The 15,536-nt window shown below is 49.7% G+C and overlaps 1 protein-coding gene across 1 annotated transcript in view; it reads right to left on the bottom strand.

The window, feature by feature from the left end:
• Positions 1 to 15,536, bottom strand: part of Pygb (glycogen phosphorylase B) — a 47,339-nt gene that overhangs the window by 10,909 nt on the left and 20,894 nt on the right. The window contains exons 3-15 of the mRNA XM_042666437.1: positions 14,755 to 14,833; positions 11,806 to 11,909; positions 10,624 to 10,755; positions 10,108 to 10,219; positions 9,559 to 9,641; positions 8,360 to 8,503; positions 7,775 to 7,867; positions 6,316 to 6,462; positions 5,078 to 5,241; positions 4,554 to 4,668; positions 3,557 to 3,658; positions 2,711 to 2,858; positions 1,057 to 1,115 (exon numbers count right to left, since the gene is read on the bottom strand). Coding sequence (XP_042522371.1) covers positions 1,057 to 1,115; positions 2,711 to 2,858; positions 3,557 to 3,658; positions 4,554 to 4,668; positions 5,078 to 5,241; positions 6,316 to 6,462; positions 7,775 to 7,867; positions 8,360 to 8,503; positions 9,559 to 9,641; positions 10,108 to 10,219; positions 10,624 to 10,755; positions 11,806 to 11,909; positions 14,755 to 14,833 — 1,482 coding nt within the window. The remainder of the gene's footprint in view (positions 1 to 1,056; positions 1,116 to 2,710; positions 2,859 to 3,556; positions 3,659 to 4,553; positions 4,669 to 5,077; positions 5,242 to 6,315; positions 6,463 to 7,774; positions 7,868 to 8,359; positions 8,504 to 9,558; positions 9,642 to 10,107; positions 10,220 to 10,623; positions 10,756 to 11,805; positions 11,910 to 14,754; positions 14,834 to 15,536) is intronic.

The raw sequence follows: 15,536 nt of genomic DNA, 5'->3' as shown, positions 1-15,536 counted from the left end.
AAGAGACAAAAACAAAGTGAGATGAGGGGGTATTGGCTTGAGGAGGAGCTGTCTCCCCTGTGGCTACCTTTACAAGTGATAAAAGTCCAAGGGAGATGCTGCTGACCACCTATATGGTATATATGTGCACATCAGAGGGAAACTAGGAGGAGGACACCAGAGGGAAAACATACAACAGCAGGACCCATCAGTTGCACTGGACATTGATTAAAACAAATTAAGCAACTCAATGGCAGTGATGGGAGGGAGGGAATCAGAGGGAAAGAGGAAACAGCTGACACTGAGCAAAAGGAAAGGAATGTACATATCACCTGACATGGAAGAAATAACTATTGTTAAAGCTCATAGAACTCAAACTTTATAGACCATGACAATTTGCCCTAGGAAGGTTAGAATGTCTTTGTGACTTTAAGTATACTATCCCACAATACTGTGAAACTGTGAAACTTATGTAATCACTTAATCACAATGAAAAAATTGCAAAAAAAAAAAAAAAAACCCAAGGGAAGGACAGGTCTGCAAGCCAGGGATAAATACCTGTGCCCCCTCACATACACCAGCCTTATTGCCTGTTGACCTGCCCCATGGTCCAGGACCACCCCATATCAAAGCTGGCAATCCCAGTAGCCCACATTCCCCAGTGAAGTCCCGGCCACTGGCCAAGTATAAGGAAGCAATGACACCATTCTTGTGTCACACTAACATGAACTGAAACCATACTGAAGTGGACGCCTGTGGTAGATAAATCAGCCACAGCCAACCCAGCATCCTGATCACAAAGCATGAAATCCTGGGAGTAAGCTGGGACAAGGGATGCACCCTCTAAGGGGTCTCCAACATGCCCACTGGGGACTCCTGTGGGCTGGGCAGGCAGGACCAATCCCATTTCCTCATGTTCAGCCAACCCTGTCAAGGGCTTCTCTCATCCATAAGCACCCCAAAAGTTAGGTGCCCCTGGCATTGTGTGTGTGCGTGCTGGCATCTGCCTTCTGAGTGTGGGGCCATGTGGTTATCCTGGGCCCAGGATCAAAACAAGTGGAAAAGATGTTACCTCACCTTTCCCCCTATCATAACGGTCCTGGGCACAAAGGCCTTGGTTGGGTCCTTCTTTATTCCTGCAGGACAAAGGGAAGAGGTTCAAGTGGGACAGTGTGAAAACAGACATCCCTACCCAGTATTGTACAGTGACCCAGCAACCTAGAGTGTGGACAGGTAGGTTTGGCAAAGCATGTTATGGTGTGAGAAGCACAGGTATGTGGCTGCAGCAGGTGGTCCCAGCAGACCACTGCCATTGAACCACGCAGACACCTTTCCTGGAAGGTTCAGGAAAAGCCGTGCCTATGTTTCCAGGAAAGCTCAACCTGCCAGCCTGTCTGGCCCTGGTCACCAGCATTCAAGGGTAGGGAGAACACGAGAACCCAAGGTTTTTGATGTGTGACAAGTTATGTAGTGGAAGATTTCATTGTTACCTTTCCATGGGAGAACTTTTTTTTTTTTGTCCGTTGTGGGCTGAACTCTGGGCCTGGGCGCTGTCCCTCAGCTCTTCAGCTCAAGGCTAGCGCTCTACCAACCACTTGAGCCACAATGCCACTTCCGGCTTTTTCTGGTGCTGAGGAGTTGATCCCGGGACCTCATGCATGCAAGGCAAGGACTCTACCGCCACTTGAGCCACCTTCCCAGCCCCAGAACTCATGTTTTTAAAACATACTGTAAATGTGTTTTGATGACACTGAAAGAGGGCATCATCAGCCCCTGAAGTAGTGAAGAGTGAGACCCGGTCCCCAGACTGCCTAGCTGGGCCATGGGGGTATGCTAGGATTTGGAAATGTACCCAAAGGCCCACAGGCTAAAGGCTTGTTGCCAGCATGGCAACTTCCTTCCAGTAGAAGGAAGTTAGGTCACTGGAGGGACTGTACCTACTGGGACTCTGGTCTCTTCCACTCTCTGCTTTTTAGCAGCCACGGGGTGATCAGGCCTCCTCTCTCACATGGTCCCACTATGATAAACTGTGCTGTAACAGGGCCTATGGAGCATATGCTGAAACCTTGAGCAAAAGGAACTTTTCTTCCTAAGCTGACTGTCACAGCAATGGAAAGCTGATGGTATGATAGGCATATATCACCATGCCTGGTTTATGGTCTTTTTTTTTTTTTCTTAAGCGAGAGGACCTTAAGAGAGCTGGCCTAGAACTTGCTATGTAGCCCAGGCGGTCTCAAACTCACAGCCTATTACTTTAGCCTCCTAGTGCTGGGATTACAGTTATGCAACACCATGCCTGACTTCATTATTACTATTTGTTGCTGGTACTGGAGTTTGGAACACAGGGCCTGCCTCATGCTCACTCAGCTTGTTTGCTTAGATTGGCTTTCTGCTAGTCATTTTTGAGAAAGAACCTGGCATAATTTTCTGCCCAGGCTGGCTTATAAGCTAGGAGTACAGGCACCTAGCTATTATTCTAATTTTCATATGTACAAATTAAACGCCTCAAATAACCACAGCCTTTTCAAACAAGGTAAAACTTGTAGAAATATTAAGCTTAAAGTTGAAACTAAGTCTGCCTTGGAGCCCACAAAATCCTACCTCCCCTGAGGCCCTGGCCTCCAAGGTCCCATAACCCCTTGAGCTTTAGTTTGTGTGCTTATCAATCACCTGAGCACACAGAAAAGCATGGCCATGAATGAAAATAAAGCTCCCTGGGACCCACACTCACGGTTGTACAGGGTGATGATATGCAGGCAATTAAGCAACTGCCGCTTGTACTCATGGATCCTCTTCACATGCACATCAAACATGGATGAGGGGTTGATCTTCACCTTGTACTCCTGCTCCAGGTGGACAGAGAACTTCAGCTTGTTTTCCTGGGGAAAAGGAAGGAGAAGAATGGCCACATAGTTCATACAAACTTCTGGAGAAGCTCTCAGGATCCCAGTAACTGGCTTTCCATTCTGCCCAGAGAACACCACTGCAGGCAGAGGACATCGGGGAAGAACAGAGAACAAAGGTGACACTGAAAATGGACATACTGGGTCAAGAGTGGCAAAAATTAAAAAATAAAAGGCCTGGGTGCAAACCTGGTGCATAACAAGAGAGCAGAAGGGAGGGACTGGTCAGAGTGTTGTGGAGTCAGGGTGAGGCTTGGGAATGAGAAAAGGTTTCAGAGACTGAAATGGAGATGTCTGGTGCTTCTGAGACCACTGTAGGCATTTGAGATGGTACTCAAGGCACTCGTCAACACTGAGGCCACAATCCTGCCAGACATCACATGGGTGATAGAGACCTGGCTCTAGTTTAGTGATGAATTCCCATGGCAGGTAGCTTCCAGAGACTTCTCTACTCCCTGGTGGCAACACAGTGAGCAGGATTAAGCTGAGAATGGCTGGGGGCTGCTAAAACCGGCCCATTGATGACCAGAGGTCAGCAGAGTCCTCATCTGGAAAGAATGGATCCCTAACTCCCTGATCCCTGGTGAGGGGCTTTTTCTTGAGGGTGCCGAAAGGGCCCACACAGGCTGCGGTATGAAGCAAGGGAGGCAGACTGAAGTGCTGTGCAGGCCTACCTGCTTGGCCTTGGCCACATCCCTGATGAGTGCCTCATCACTGACCAGTGGCAGCAGCTTCTTCAGTTGGCTCAGGTCAGTCAGGAAGTCCTCTCCAATTCTCTGGAAACATGAAATAGACATGTGGCATCTGTTCAAGCCCTAGCTTCCTTCCATCTGTCACCTCATGCCTCTGTTTCCTCAGAGACTTACACCTTAGGACCCTCACTCCCATGGCCATGTGGCAAGGAGAGCCCTGCCCTGGCTTCAGCTTGCTCAGTGGCTCGGAATGTCCAAGTCTAATATCTCAATCATGTCCGGTGAACTCATCAACTTCCCTGTCTTTGACTCCCAGGATCCTTGACTGAGATGTCCCCTCACAGGCTGACACCTGGGGCCAGCAGGAGTGAGGGAGTGTCTTCTCATAAAGCAGCAGTTTCTAACTACCTAGCAGAGGCTCCAGGCTGACTGGGCCTCTCTGTAGCATCTCTTTGTCTTCCAGATCCCAAGGAGGCCCTGGCACTGTATCATATCTTCCCTGTGTTGCTCCTGGGAGAAGCCCTCCCTGATCTGAGCCTCTGTCGGGCAATCTCCCCACAGCAGCCTCAGAGTACTGCTGTCCTTTTGAGAGTCCTTGGGTACCACACCCACAGCCACCTGTGCAGGCCTGACTCTTACACAGTGCCTGTAGGCACATGGAAAGAAGCTGTAATGGCTTGGGCTTCCTATCTCCCCTAGCATAGTCACTGAGGCCCAGGGCTGCCCCTCAACAGCACCCTGGCCCCATCCAAAGCCTATGCAAGCTTCTGAACCTGGACACGTGGCAGAGGCAAAGAAGTCTATCTGCCCAGGAGCCTAACCTGAGCCTTTCCAGGGCCAAACTGCCATGGGTTCACAACCACCACTCAGTGAAGGGCTCAATGATGCTGCCAGTGACAGCTACAGCCTGTAACTATGGTCCAGGACTTCCGGTGTCCCCTCGTGTCCCAACAGGACACAAAGCCAGGCCAAGACTCACTTCCACGATGATGTCCGCCAACCCAGGGTTACACAGCAACAGCCACCGCCGAGGTGTGATGCCATTTGTCTTATTCTGGAACTTCTCTGGCTCCAGCTCATAAAAATCCTTAAAGCTACAAACACAGAAAACAGGAAACTGTCACAGATGTGTACATGAGATGTAAGGTGGTTCTCAGGAGACCCCTGTGAGGTCCTGAACTGGCCATCATGCTGCGGTCTCAGTGCTCATGGGTCATATCTAGCCCCTGACCACCATTTACCCAAGCCCTACACAACTCCCCAGATGAGGTGCTGGTGGAATGTGGTTGGCAGCAGATAGAACATTAACTCCTGACTAGACTGCCCAGCGCCACCCTCTTGCCACAGGTGAGCCTGGGGGTAAGGTGGGTGCCTTCATCTCACAAGTGAGTGGCGTGGGACTGTGCCAGTTATCTTGGTCATGTGTGTGTAGCAGACAATTCTCGAGCCAAGCCTAGGTATTGGAAAGGTGCCCACTCAGCTCTAGGAAAGCCTCTCACTCACACAGATTGCTTCACGATCTCTGAGTGGATTCTGGCCACACCATTCACAGCGTGGGAGCCAATCACACACAGGTGTGCCATGTTGATTCGCTTGCAGTCTCCTTCCTCGATCACAGACATCCTTCTCAGGCGGTCTACATCCCCAGGAAACAGGGCAGCTATGTGCTGAGGCCAAGAACACAGAGCAAGGGTGTAGGTTCAACACCTCACAGCAAACCAGGGGTCAGCCCACCATATCTGCATCCCTGTAGCCCAGGGGCTGCTACACACAGACCTGTACTCAGACACCCTATGGGGCCCCACATCCTGGATGGATGATCACCCTCACAGGCCTGGGGGGGTCCTGGGCCTGGAATGGGACCTACAAAGCTGCACTAAGGACAGATACTGGCAGGGTGGGGATGTGCCATTTATTTTACAAGGAAGAAGCTAGTACAGTGCCCCAGTAAGCTAAGCAGCACTCAACTACATTTCCACCAACAGGATGGCTGTTTTCTCACACAAAGGTTAAAAAGGACATGGCAGGTCAAGTGCCATAGCTCACTCTATTCCTAGCTGGATGAGAGACTCAGACTGTGAAGACTGTGATTTAAGACCAATCCAGGCCAAGTTCTTGATAGCTGGACATGGTGGCATGCAACTGTTGTCCTAGTAGCATAGGTACATGTCTGGGCAGGAAGCAACAGCATATATTGAAAATAATTAGCTGGAGGAATGGCTCAGCAATAAGAGCACCTGCCTGGTGAGTGTGAGGCCCTGAGTTCAAACCTCAAACCTACATACTGGCATAACTCACGAACAGTCCTTGCCTAGTGTATAGCCTTGGGTTCATCCACAGCACCACATACATACGATACAATTACCCCTGAACCCATGTTCCCTGCTTCTATACCATTGTCCTCTCTGCAGACAGCACAAGAAGGACAGATGGGACTGTTGAATCTTGCCGAGTTGTCAGGATACACACAGGCCAGGAAGGGACACTAAAATCTATCTAAAGCCATCTTGGAAATGGACTTTAGAAGACCTGAATCAATCAATCCCACAATACAGTGTGGAAGTCAGGCAGTAGGCAGTCAAGAATTCTGCCAGGTATCAGTCCCTGGTCCCCAAGGAGTAAGCATCTCCTCTCCCAGGCTAGAGGGGAGGTGGACCAATGCTCACATCCAAGCGCCACTGGCAGATAGTAGTGGTGTAGATGATGCCCCCCCCATGCCACTGCCCACTGGCAATGCTCACATCCAGGTGCCGCTGGTTGATGGCATAGATGATGTCCAGGTGCCTTGGCAACAGCTTCTCAAACATGGACACAGGCCAGCGCTCCAAGGCCTCAGGCAACACAGTGTGGTTGGTGTATGCACAGGTCTTCTTGGTGATTTCCCAGGCCTAGACATTGAGAACAGCATGGCAATTTTGTTTAGAAACAGATCCCTAGGCAGGCAACAGTCTAGGATCACAGGCAGACCCTGGAGCCATCAGGAAGTGCCCACTGACACTGTCCCTGCTCTGCAGGGCTGGTCTCCCTCTCAAAGTCTATAGTTCCACTGCTGACACGACACGCCTAAATTTTATATCCTCTTGTGTGAACAAATGCATAACCTACTCCCTGAGAATCACCTTTTCCACTCTCAGCAAACCGACAGAATGCTGAGCAGTTTCTATTTATTTCTACTAAATTATCTGTGACCTGCAGTATGGAGGGAGATGGTTATCATGTGGCCTCATCCTTCACTGACCTGGACTAGGCGCAGCCTCACAGGGAGTGCACATAGCCCAAGGCCAGTCTATGAATGGAGTAAAAAAGTTACTTCATATTTTATGTTAATATAGTTAAAGCCCAATTAATAAAGTCCTGCTATATCAAAGAATCTAGGCCCAAAGAAATTAGGCTATGAGAACAAGTCATATTAGAATAATGTCATACTAAGAATGAAATATACATATGTCTTATATGTATTTCTTAACACTCACCAAACTTTAAGAGAATAAAGCACATCCAAGAATCCCTAAAAAGTGGGCTGGGAAGGTGGCTCAGTGGTAGAGTGCTTGCCTTGCATGTATGAGGCCTTGGGTTCGATTCCTCAATACCACATAAGCAGACAAGGCCAGAAGTGGCACTGTGGCTCAATGGTAGAGTGCTAGCCTAGAGCTCAAGAGCTCAGGGACAGTGTCCAGGCCCAGAGTTCAGGCCCCACACCTGACTTAAAAATAAAGAATCCCTAAAAAGTGTCAGAATCGGGGCTGGGAAGGTGGCTCAGTGGTAGAGTGCTTGCCTTGCATGCATGAGGCCCTGGGTTCGATTCCTCAGCACCACATAAGCAAAAAGAAAAAAGCTAGAAGTGGCGCTGTGGCTCAAGTGGTAGAGCGCTAGCCTTGAGCTGAAGAGCTGAGGGACAGCGCCCAGGCCCAGGCCCCACGACCGGACCCGCCCCCTCCCCCCCCCCAAAAAAAGTATCAGAATCTTTTCCTCATTTCCTGTCTTCAGCACCCTTGTCCTACTGTGTTGCCATTCCACACAGAATCCACCTCTTGGATCCACTCCCTCCCATGGCCTCCGTACTCTCAAAGGTGAAGTCCTCAGCCCTGCTGAGGCTGGGAGGTGCCACTTTCCCAGGACCAGCTCACCCAGTCATAACCATAGCAGTGCAGGCTGGAGGGCCACAGAGAATACCAGAGAAGACCTGGTCTCTTTACTCACCTTGTCCCAGTCCACCTTCTCCACATCTACCAGGATCCGCATGAGCTCAGGAATGGAGAGGGCAGGGTGGGTATCATTCAGCTGGATGGCTACCTGCAGTTCACACAAGGGGTGCTGTTCGGTTGACTCGTCTCTCATGAGCATCCAGTGATGGGTGTAAAGGATCTGCCTAGCAACTCCAGCAGCCTCAGAACCCAGAGGGCCTGGGGAACAATCCAGGAGGGTGCTACTGGCTCTATAGCCAGCCATGCTCTGCAGGAGGCGGCAGGGGCTGCAGGACCCATGCCCTCCCACACAGGGTTTCCCCTGCTAAGCTTTGCTTAAGATGACTTCCAAATGCCAGGATTTGCCAGAAGAGCTCTTCAATGTGTCCTCCCTGCCTTAGCTCTTAATACCACCAGTGCTTGTCCAGCTCCTGGGAGAGGACCCTGAATGCAGTCCTGACCCAGGATGATGAGACCTTGTGACCCGGGCACACTGCCAGCCTGCTCCAGCCCCTCCCAGGTTATGAGGAAGAAACCTCAGGAGTCTAAGAATACCCTGTGTCCCTGCCTGCACGGGGCTTCCTCCCCATCAATCACACACCTTGTCGGGAAATGTCTCGAAACAGGTTCTCACTGGGTCCCGGCAGCCAAACCTAGATGACTTAAAGCGGCGAATGATGTCCTGGAGGGTAGCGGCTACCACGAAGTACTCCTGCTTCAGGCGGAGTTCCTTCCCCTCGAAGAACTGCCAACACAAGATTGACTCACCAGCACAGGCCAACCACAGCCAAGGTACCAGTTCAGGCTGGGGAATGCCAAACTGGGAGGGGTCCTGCACAACCCAATTGTCCCTACTGTTCAGGGTTCATCTGATCCCCATGGGAGGCCCAGGTCGGGCACCTAGCTCAACAATAGGTGGCCAAGCCAAGCCTGCCTGACACCCAAGCCTATGTGTGCACCTTCTGTGTACAGGGAAGGAAGAACAGTCAGCACAGGGTCACCACTTGTATGACAAACCACAGGACAAACATTGTAAGGGGACAGATCCCACAAGAAGCCCCAGCTAAGCAGAAACCAGCATCCAGCAGCTCTGGAATGCACCTTAAGTCTGCGGGAAGGGGGAGCAGACCATATTCATTTTGTTACAAGTCTTTGTTAAGCTGTGCACAGGTTAACTTTGGTAAAATAAAAGAGTTCATTTTAAAAAGTGCATGCTTCACCAAGTTAGGTAATTTTGATGACTTTTGGGGGGGGGCAGAGGGGTGTTGGGAATTAAACCCAGAACCTCGTATGTTCTAGACACATCCTCCACCAATGAGCTATGTCCTATCTGACAACAATGACAACAACAAGCTGCCAGATACTAAGTCCAGAGAACTGGGCATGACCACCACCTAGCACATGATGGGCACGTGCAAAGAATCTCTGCACCATCTCCAGGCAGTGCCAGGGACAAATGGGTCTTCCAGTCTTTGGGGAGCCAGGTGATGCACTAGAGGTACATCACAGGCCAACCCATGGTCTGATGGGCTCTGCAAAGTGACACTGCCCACCCTGAATTGGGTAGCATCTGCTCAGACCCAAACGAGGTTCATGCGGATTCACAGGGCTTCAAGGATAACCAAGCCTGCCCTACTCCCAAGAGCTAGTGTGCAGTCTAGATGGGAGGGTCGCCAGCAGCCCCACATGCACAGCCTGTGTGAGGTCAGCTCCAGGCTCTGCTGGAGGGCCTGACCTCCTGCTCACAGTCTAACTGGAAAGAGGCCTGGCCAATGAGGATCACAGGAAGTAGCTACTCACATTGTCATTGGGATACAGGACCCTGGATATGTTCTCAGCCAAGTTCCTGTCCAGGACAGCCTCAATGTAGTCCCCTACGTTGACTAAGGAGAGACAGCATCTGGGTCAGTACACACCTCCTCTCAGCCTCTTGGGGAATTGTTAAGCACGAGCGTCACAGCTGCTCAGCTGCGTCTTCAGGAAGGGCAAGAAAGCAGGACCTGGGCAGGGAGTCCCCAGAGCCACTGTCGTACCCCATCTCATCCTGGCAAAAGTGGTGCTTAGCTGATCCCATAGTGCCCTACACACGTGTCCCCAGCCCCTTCTCTTGTCATAGGTGGTCCGAATGACTGCAACCCTGGCTGCTGGGCCCTGGATCTGTGTTCACTCTGCCTGTGCTCACAAGGGAGCTTTGAGGAGTTTAGGTACACCCAGGCACATGCTTTGCAGAGAACTAAGGGGATATGCTGGCATGTCCAGCAAAGAATGCAAAGAGGGGAAATGGAGTGGTGAGCACACAGCATCGGGGCTAAGTCATCCATACAGAAACAGGAGCAGGGTGCAACGTACAATCCTGCAGCTTGAAGTCATTGGGCGCCTTGGCAGACCAGAGCCTCATGGTGTTGACAGTGTTGTTCTTATAGCCGGGTACTGGGGTGTCGTAGGGCATGGCGAGCACCACCTGACCACAGGGAAGAGACACTCAGGGTTGAGGCCACAGGGACCCTGTCCCTTTCTTAGCTTCCATGTCCCCTGCTAGGGAGGCTCCAACTTCTCTATAAGCCTCTCCAATATATGCCATGAGACCTGGGACCCAAGGGCTTGGCCAAGAGGGAGGATCTGAACACTGGTCCAGGACACTGGCCCAGGCCTGGCTCAAATACCCAAAGCTCTGACAGCTCAGAGAGCCATGAGCCAAATGTGGCACCAGAAGGCGAAGCTTCACAGAGGTATTTGGGGAGCTATTCTCATATACGCAAGGGGAAAAGGCCCTATCACTATCAAGACAAGTATGTTTTTGGGTTCCCCCTAGTAAGCAACACGAGTTAGCAGGGTAGCCCCCGTGCTCAACCACCGCCTCAGTACCTGCGTGTCCAGCCACTTCACGCCATCAGGGGTGTGCTCCACTCTCCCGTAGAAGTGAACGGGAAGCATGTACTCGGGCCGGGCTTTCTCCCAGGGGTTGCCGTAGCGGAGCCAGTCATCAGCCTCTTCAACCTGCAGGGGGAACAAACAGCTAGGGGTATCTATTACCACACCTTTTGCTCCTAATCCCAGCCCTACTTCATCTGTGACTTTTAGGGTCCAATTTTTTTTTTGGGGGGGGGGGTCAGGTGGAAGGCTTGAACTCAGGGCCTGGGTATTGTTCTGGTTTTCTGGAGGCTAACTGTAAAGTCTCATGGGCTTCCCTGCCTGGCCTGGCTTCCAACTGTGATCCTGATCTCAGCCTCCTGAGTAGGTTATAGGCATGAGCCACTAGCACCCAGCTTGATTTTTTTTTTTTTTTTTTTTGAGATAAGGTTCCACTAAGTTGTCCAGGATGGCCCTGAACTCATGATTGTTCTCAGCCTCCTGAATAGCTGAGATTACAGGTATGTGCCACAACACTTGCCCCCAAAAATATTAAATAAATTATTCTCCACCCAACTGGAAGACCTCTGACTTCTATTCTGAAGTGCCCTTGGCCTGGCTGAGTTTAGGGAGACTACAGGTTGAGATCAGGCCCTTCTCACTGACACGGTCCTGACCACCTCACTTGCTGCGGTTTAATGCTTTAACTAAAGTTCACTCTCCCCAAGGGCCTCTGACCTTATGAGGTACGGTCCCCTCATTCATGTCAGAAGTGAATGCAGAAGGTAGGAATGAAATCTATAATAAACTGCTTTTCTAATTACGCCAAGTCAACTGCCCCTGAAGATGAACCCCAAAAGCACTGCCTTCTATCCATGTCCAGATACCCCTAGAAGCAAGCATGCAACGCATAGCATCCTACTCCTTGCTGCAGGGACTCCTGTATGACTCAGTCAATCTCCTATGTCCTGGCCCTGACTTCCCTGTCACCATGTCTGCAAGAGCCTACACAGGAACCAACTTGGCCAGAGCCAGGCAGAACTGGAAGTGCCCAGCACAGCTGGCTGCCTTCCTGCTGCACTTTGCAGACCATCTGCAGGTTGTCCAGTGAGTATACAGCAGGACAGCCTAACTGAAAGAATACCTGAGGACAGCTGGAAACCAGTGAACTAGGTGAACTAGGCCAATGTCACTCACCTGCCAGCCATTGACAATCTTCTGGTTAAAAATCCCAAATTCGTAGCGGATCCCGTAGCCATATGCTGCCAGCCCCAGGGTGGCCATTGAATCAAGGAAACAGGCTGAAAAATCCAATCACAGACTATCAGCAGAGATTGAGGCTGCTGGGAACCAAGGCCTCTTGGGAGGTAACAGAGTCAGTAGTGACCACAACCAGCTCAGTTTCATGAAAGCGAACACTCTGACCTTGAAAGCCGGAGGCTATGCCAAGAAAATACCAAGGCAAAGATGTGGGAGAAGACAGGAGGAAAAAGAGTCCCACAGAGGTCATGATAAGGCCAGGTACCTCTTTATTGGCCAAGACCCGTTCCTCCCTGCCAGCTCTCTCTCAGACACATGCACTAAGGCATGAGGCCTCCTCACCTCTCCACACGGAGTCCTCTCTACATGTTAAGAAAGCAGGTCTGGAAATTAATGACATGTAGTTCATGGCCTAGAACATTCAAATACCCAAGGTCTAAAGCGCAGCCAGGGTCCCAGAATGTAGGGGAAGTAACATGTTACCGAATTCAGCCCTTGTTCCAATTAAAACTTGAGAGAGAAACAAAACAAACACAATGTTTTACATGAAGATTCAGCTGGAACTGGGTACAATGGCTTACACTGAGATCCTAGCTACTTAGGAGATTAAGAAGATCTCAATGCAAAGGTAGCTCAGGCAAAATGTTTGGGAGACCCTCATCTTAACCAATGAGAAGCTAGGCATGGTATGCATGCCTAACATGCCGGCTCTTGCAAAATCCTAAGCAGTAAGGTTGTAGTCTAAACCTGCCTGGACATAAATGCAAGACCCTATTCAAAAACTAATTAAAGAAAGGCTGGGAAGGTGGCTCAGTGGTAGAGTGCTTGCCTTGCATGCATAAAGCCCTGGGTTCGATTCCTCAGCAGCACATAAACAGAAAAGGCCGGAAGTGGTGCTGTGGCTCAAGTGGCAGTGTTAACCTTGTGCTGAAGAGCCGAGGGCAGTGCCCAGGCCCAGAGGTCATGCCCATGACTGGCCAAAACAACAACAGCAACAACAATAACAACAAAAAAAAACACTAATGAAAGAAAAAAGGCTGAAGATATGGTTCAGGTAGTTGAGGAACTGACTAACAAATGCAAGGCCCAGAGTTCAAACTCCAGTACTGCAAAACAAAAATCAAACTCAGAAAGAAACCTCACTAAATTTCTGGATTAAAAAAGCACTAGGCATGTTACTCAGTGATACAGCACTTGCCTAAGCATATGCAAGTCCCTGGGTTCAATCCTTAATACTAGAAGGAAAGTAAGGGAAGGAAAAGAAGAGGACAGAAGAAAGAAGGACCCATCACATGGAACACTAGAAAATAAACATCTAGTTCATCAAACAAGCAGACACCTGAGTGTCAGTTGCTCTGCTGAGGAGACAGGTGAGAAAGATCAACAAATCAGACTCATGCTCTTGTAAGGAGACTCAGAATTGTAGGAGGGAAACGGACATCAAGCCATGGTAGGCTTGATGCTGCTTGGGTCTGCCATGGTGGGAGGGGTCCTAGCAGGTAGCAGGTCATTTGCAGGAGGCTACAGAGGACTCTGGAAGTGGAGGAGGGGCAATGCTAGTTCAGGACATATTGGAGGAAAGTGGCAGGATAAAGTGTCTGGAAAAGTGGAAGGCACCATTCTACTGTGGGCAGATCCCCAAGGTCAGAGAGTGGATCAGCCTCAAGCTCAGAGACTGAGTTTACCAGCCATCCCTAGAGCTGTCCCAGGGCTTTTAAGAAACATATAGATGCCAGAAGAGACCAAGGAGGCTGTGACTTCCTCTACCCTATAAGGAAAAGTTCTATATTTGCGGAAGAAGGATAAAGTAGGAAGTTTGTGACGCACAATTCAATGTCACAGTGCTGGGGGAATGGGATGCTGAGACACTAGCAGCTTAGTCCCCAGCAGGGGATGCCTAAGTATGCAGCTGACACTCAAGGAGTGCACGCTATGCTCTGCCAGCCTGGACATGGTCTCCGGGAGGGAAGGCAGCAATGGCAGGATGTGCCTTGCTTAAGTACACGGCATATGAGGATGGTGCGGAGGACTCACGTGGGGATAGGGCAGGAGGGGCCAAGTTTTTCTTTATCTAGATTCATGTGCTGTTTATTCAAGAAGAATACATTCAACATTTTGACAAATTTAAGGTAAAATTTGAAAAACATACGGGTATTTTTTGTGGGGAGGGGGCGTCAGTTGTGGGGCTTGAATTCAGGGCCTGGGCGCTGCCTCTGAGTTCTTTGCTCAAGGCCAGCCCTGTATCACTTTGAGACATAGTTCCACTTCCCTTACAGGTATTTGATGGACCTCAGTTTATGGCAATTGGCAAAAGGTGTTGGGACTCAAAATGGCTAGGCCCCTCTACACAAAGGGCCACAAACCCACACTGCTGTCCCCACATCCATGTTCTTTATGTTGCTCCCTCTTCTAGGGAAGGATGGCAGAGATAATTAAAACAGAAAACTCAACTGGGGATTCTCTCAAGTGCAGGGGCTGGAAGGAACACATGATATGCCTGAAAAGGCGCAACTGCTAGGCCAGTGCCAGGGCCTACAGCAAGAGAGTGAGCTGTAGCACTTGAAGTCAGAGACACGTATCAGGCTTCTAGCCCTCTGTCCTGCTTCCAAATTCAGGCTTTTGGACCCTGCAAGGCGGTCAGCACACTGGACACTTTCTTAGCACCAGCTGGCCTGACCCTATTAAGTGTGAAATGCCCTAATACTAAAGAAAATGGACATCTCCCACTTTTTTTCCTCCACTAGTGAAAAGATTTTGACCAGAAGAACAGACATGCACGCTGGGAGGCCAGTTTACCCTGACAGCTGGAGTCAGGGGCAGACTTGTTCTTGGTCTGGCCATCTGATCCTCCAAAGACAAAAGGTTGGAAAGACAAGGGTGGGTTACCTGCCAGCCGTCCCAGGCCCCCGTTCCCAAGGCCAGCATCCTCTTCTATTTCCTCTAGCTCCTCCATGTCCAACCCCAACTGTGAACAAAAAAGGCAGAATTTCAGTATTACTTTATATTTCCCTCAAACACTACGTTGAAAGATGTTTAAATCTTATGAGCTTACACCAAAAACAAGTATCTTTCTTTTTCTTTTTCTTTTTTTGGTGCCAATCCTGGGGCTTGAACTCAGAGCCTGGGCACTGTCCCTGAGCTTAGCACTCTACCACTAGAGCCATGGCACCACTTCTGGCTTTTTCAGTTTATATGGAGGAACTGAACCCAGGGATTCATGCATACTAGGCAAGCACTCTACCACTAAGCTATGTTCCTAGCCCACAAGTATCTTTCTTTTAGAATTAAAAACCCAATATTAAATTTAGTATTACACAAGGCATAGCATTGATTGAAATATAGTGTTAACATGTGTGGAGATATTAAAAAAAAACCACATGAGCCAATTTTAAAAAAGGGACAAAATTTTGCCCAAGTGGGGTAACCTTTTTAAGTTTATAACACCAAAGGAAACCTTTCTTATCTACTTTCTGTCTCATGCATTGCCCACTGCAGATATCTAAATGCAAACACCCAATATGTGACCTTTGATGGCCAGCTTTCAAGCACATAACGCTGTCAATGTTCAACTATGTAAGTAGATATCAGCACTTCAATCAGCTTTTATTAGGAGGTTGCTGGGGATTGAACCCAGAGTCTAGTGTATGTTAGGTAAGCTCTCTGTCACT

Source organism: Dipodomys spectabilis, unplaced genomic scaffold (genome assembly GCF_019054845.1).
Source record: "Dipodomys spectabilis isolate Male_0828 unplaced genomic scaffold, ASM1905484v1 ptg000365l, whole genome shotgun sequence".
NCBI classification, from domain to species: Eukaryota; Metazoa; Chordata; class Mammalia; order Rodentia; family Heteromyidae; genus Dipodomys; species Dipodomys spectabilis.
This window is presented reverse-complemented; position numbering and strand designations above follow the sequence as displayed.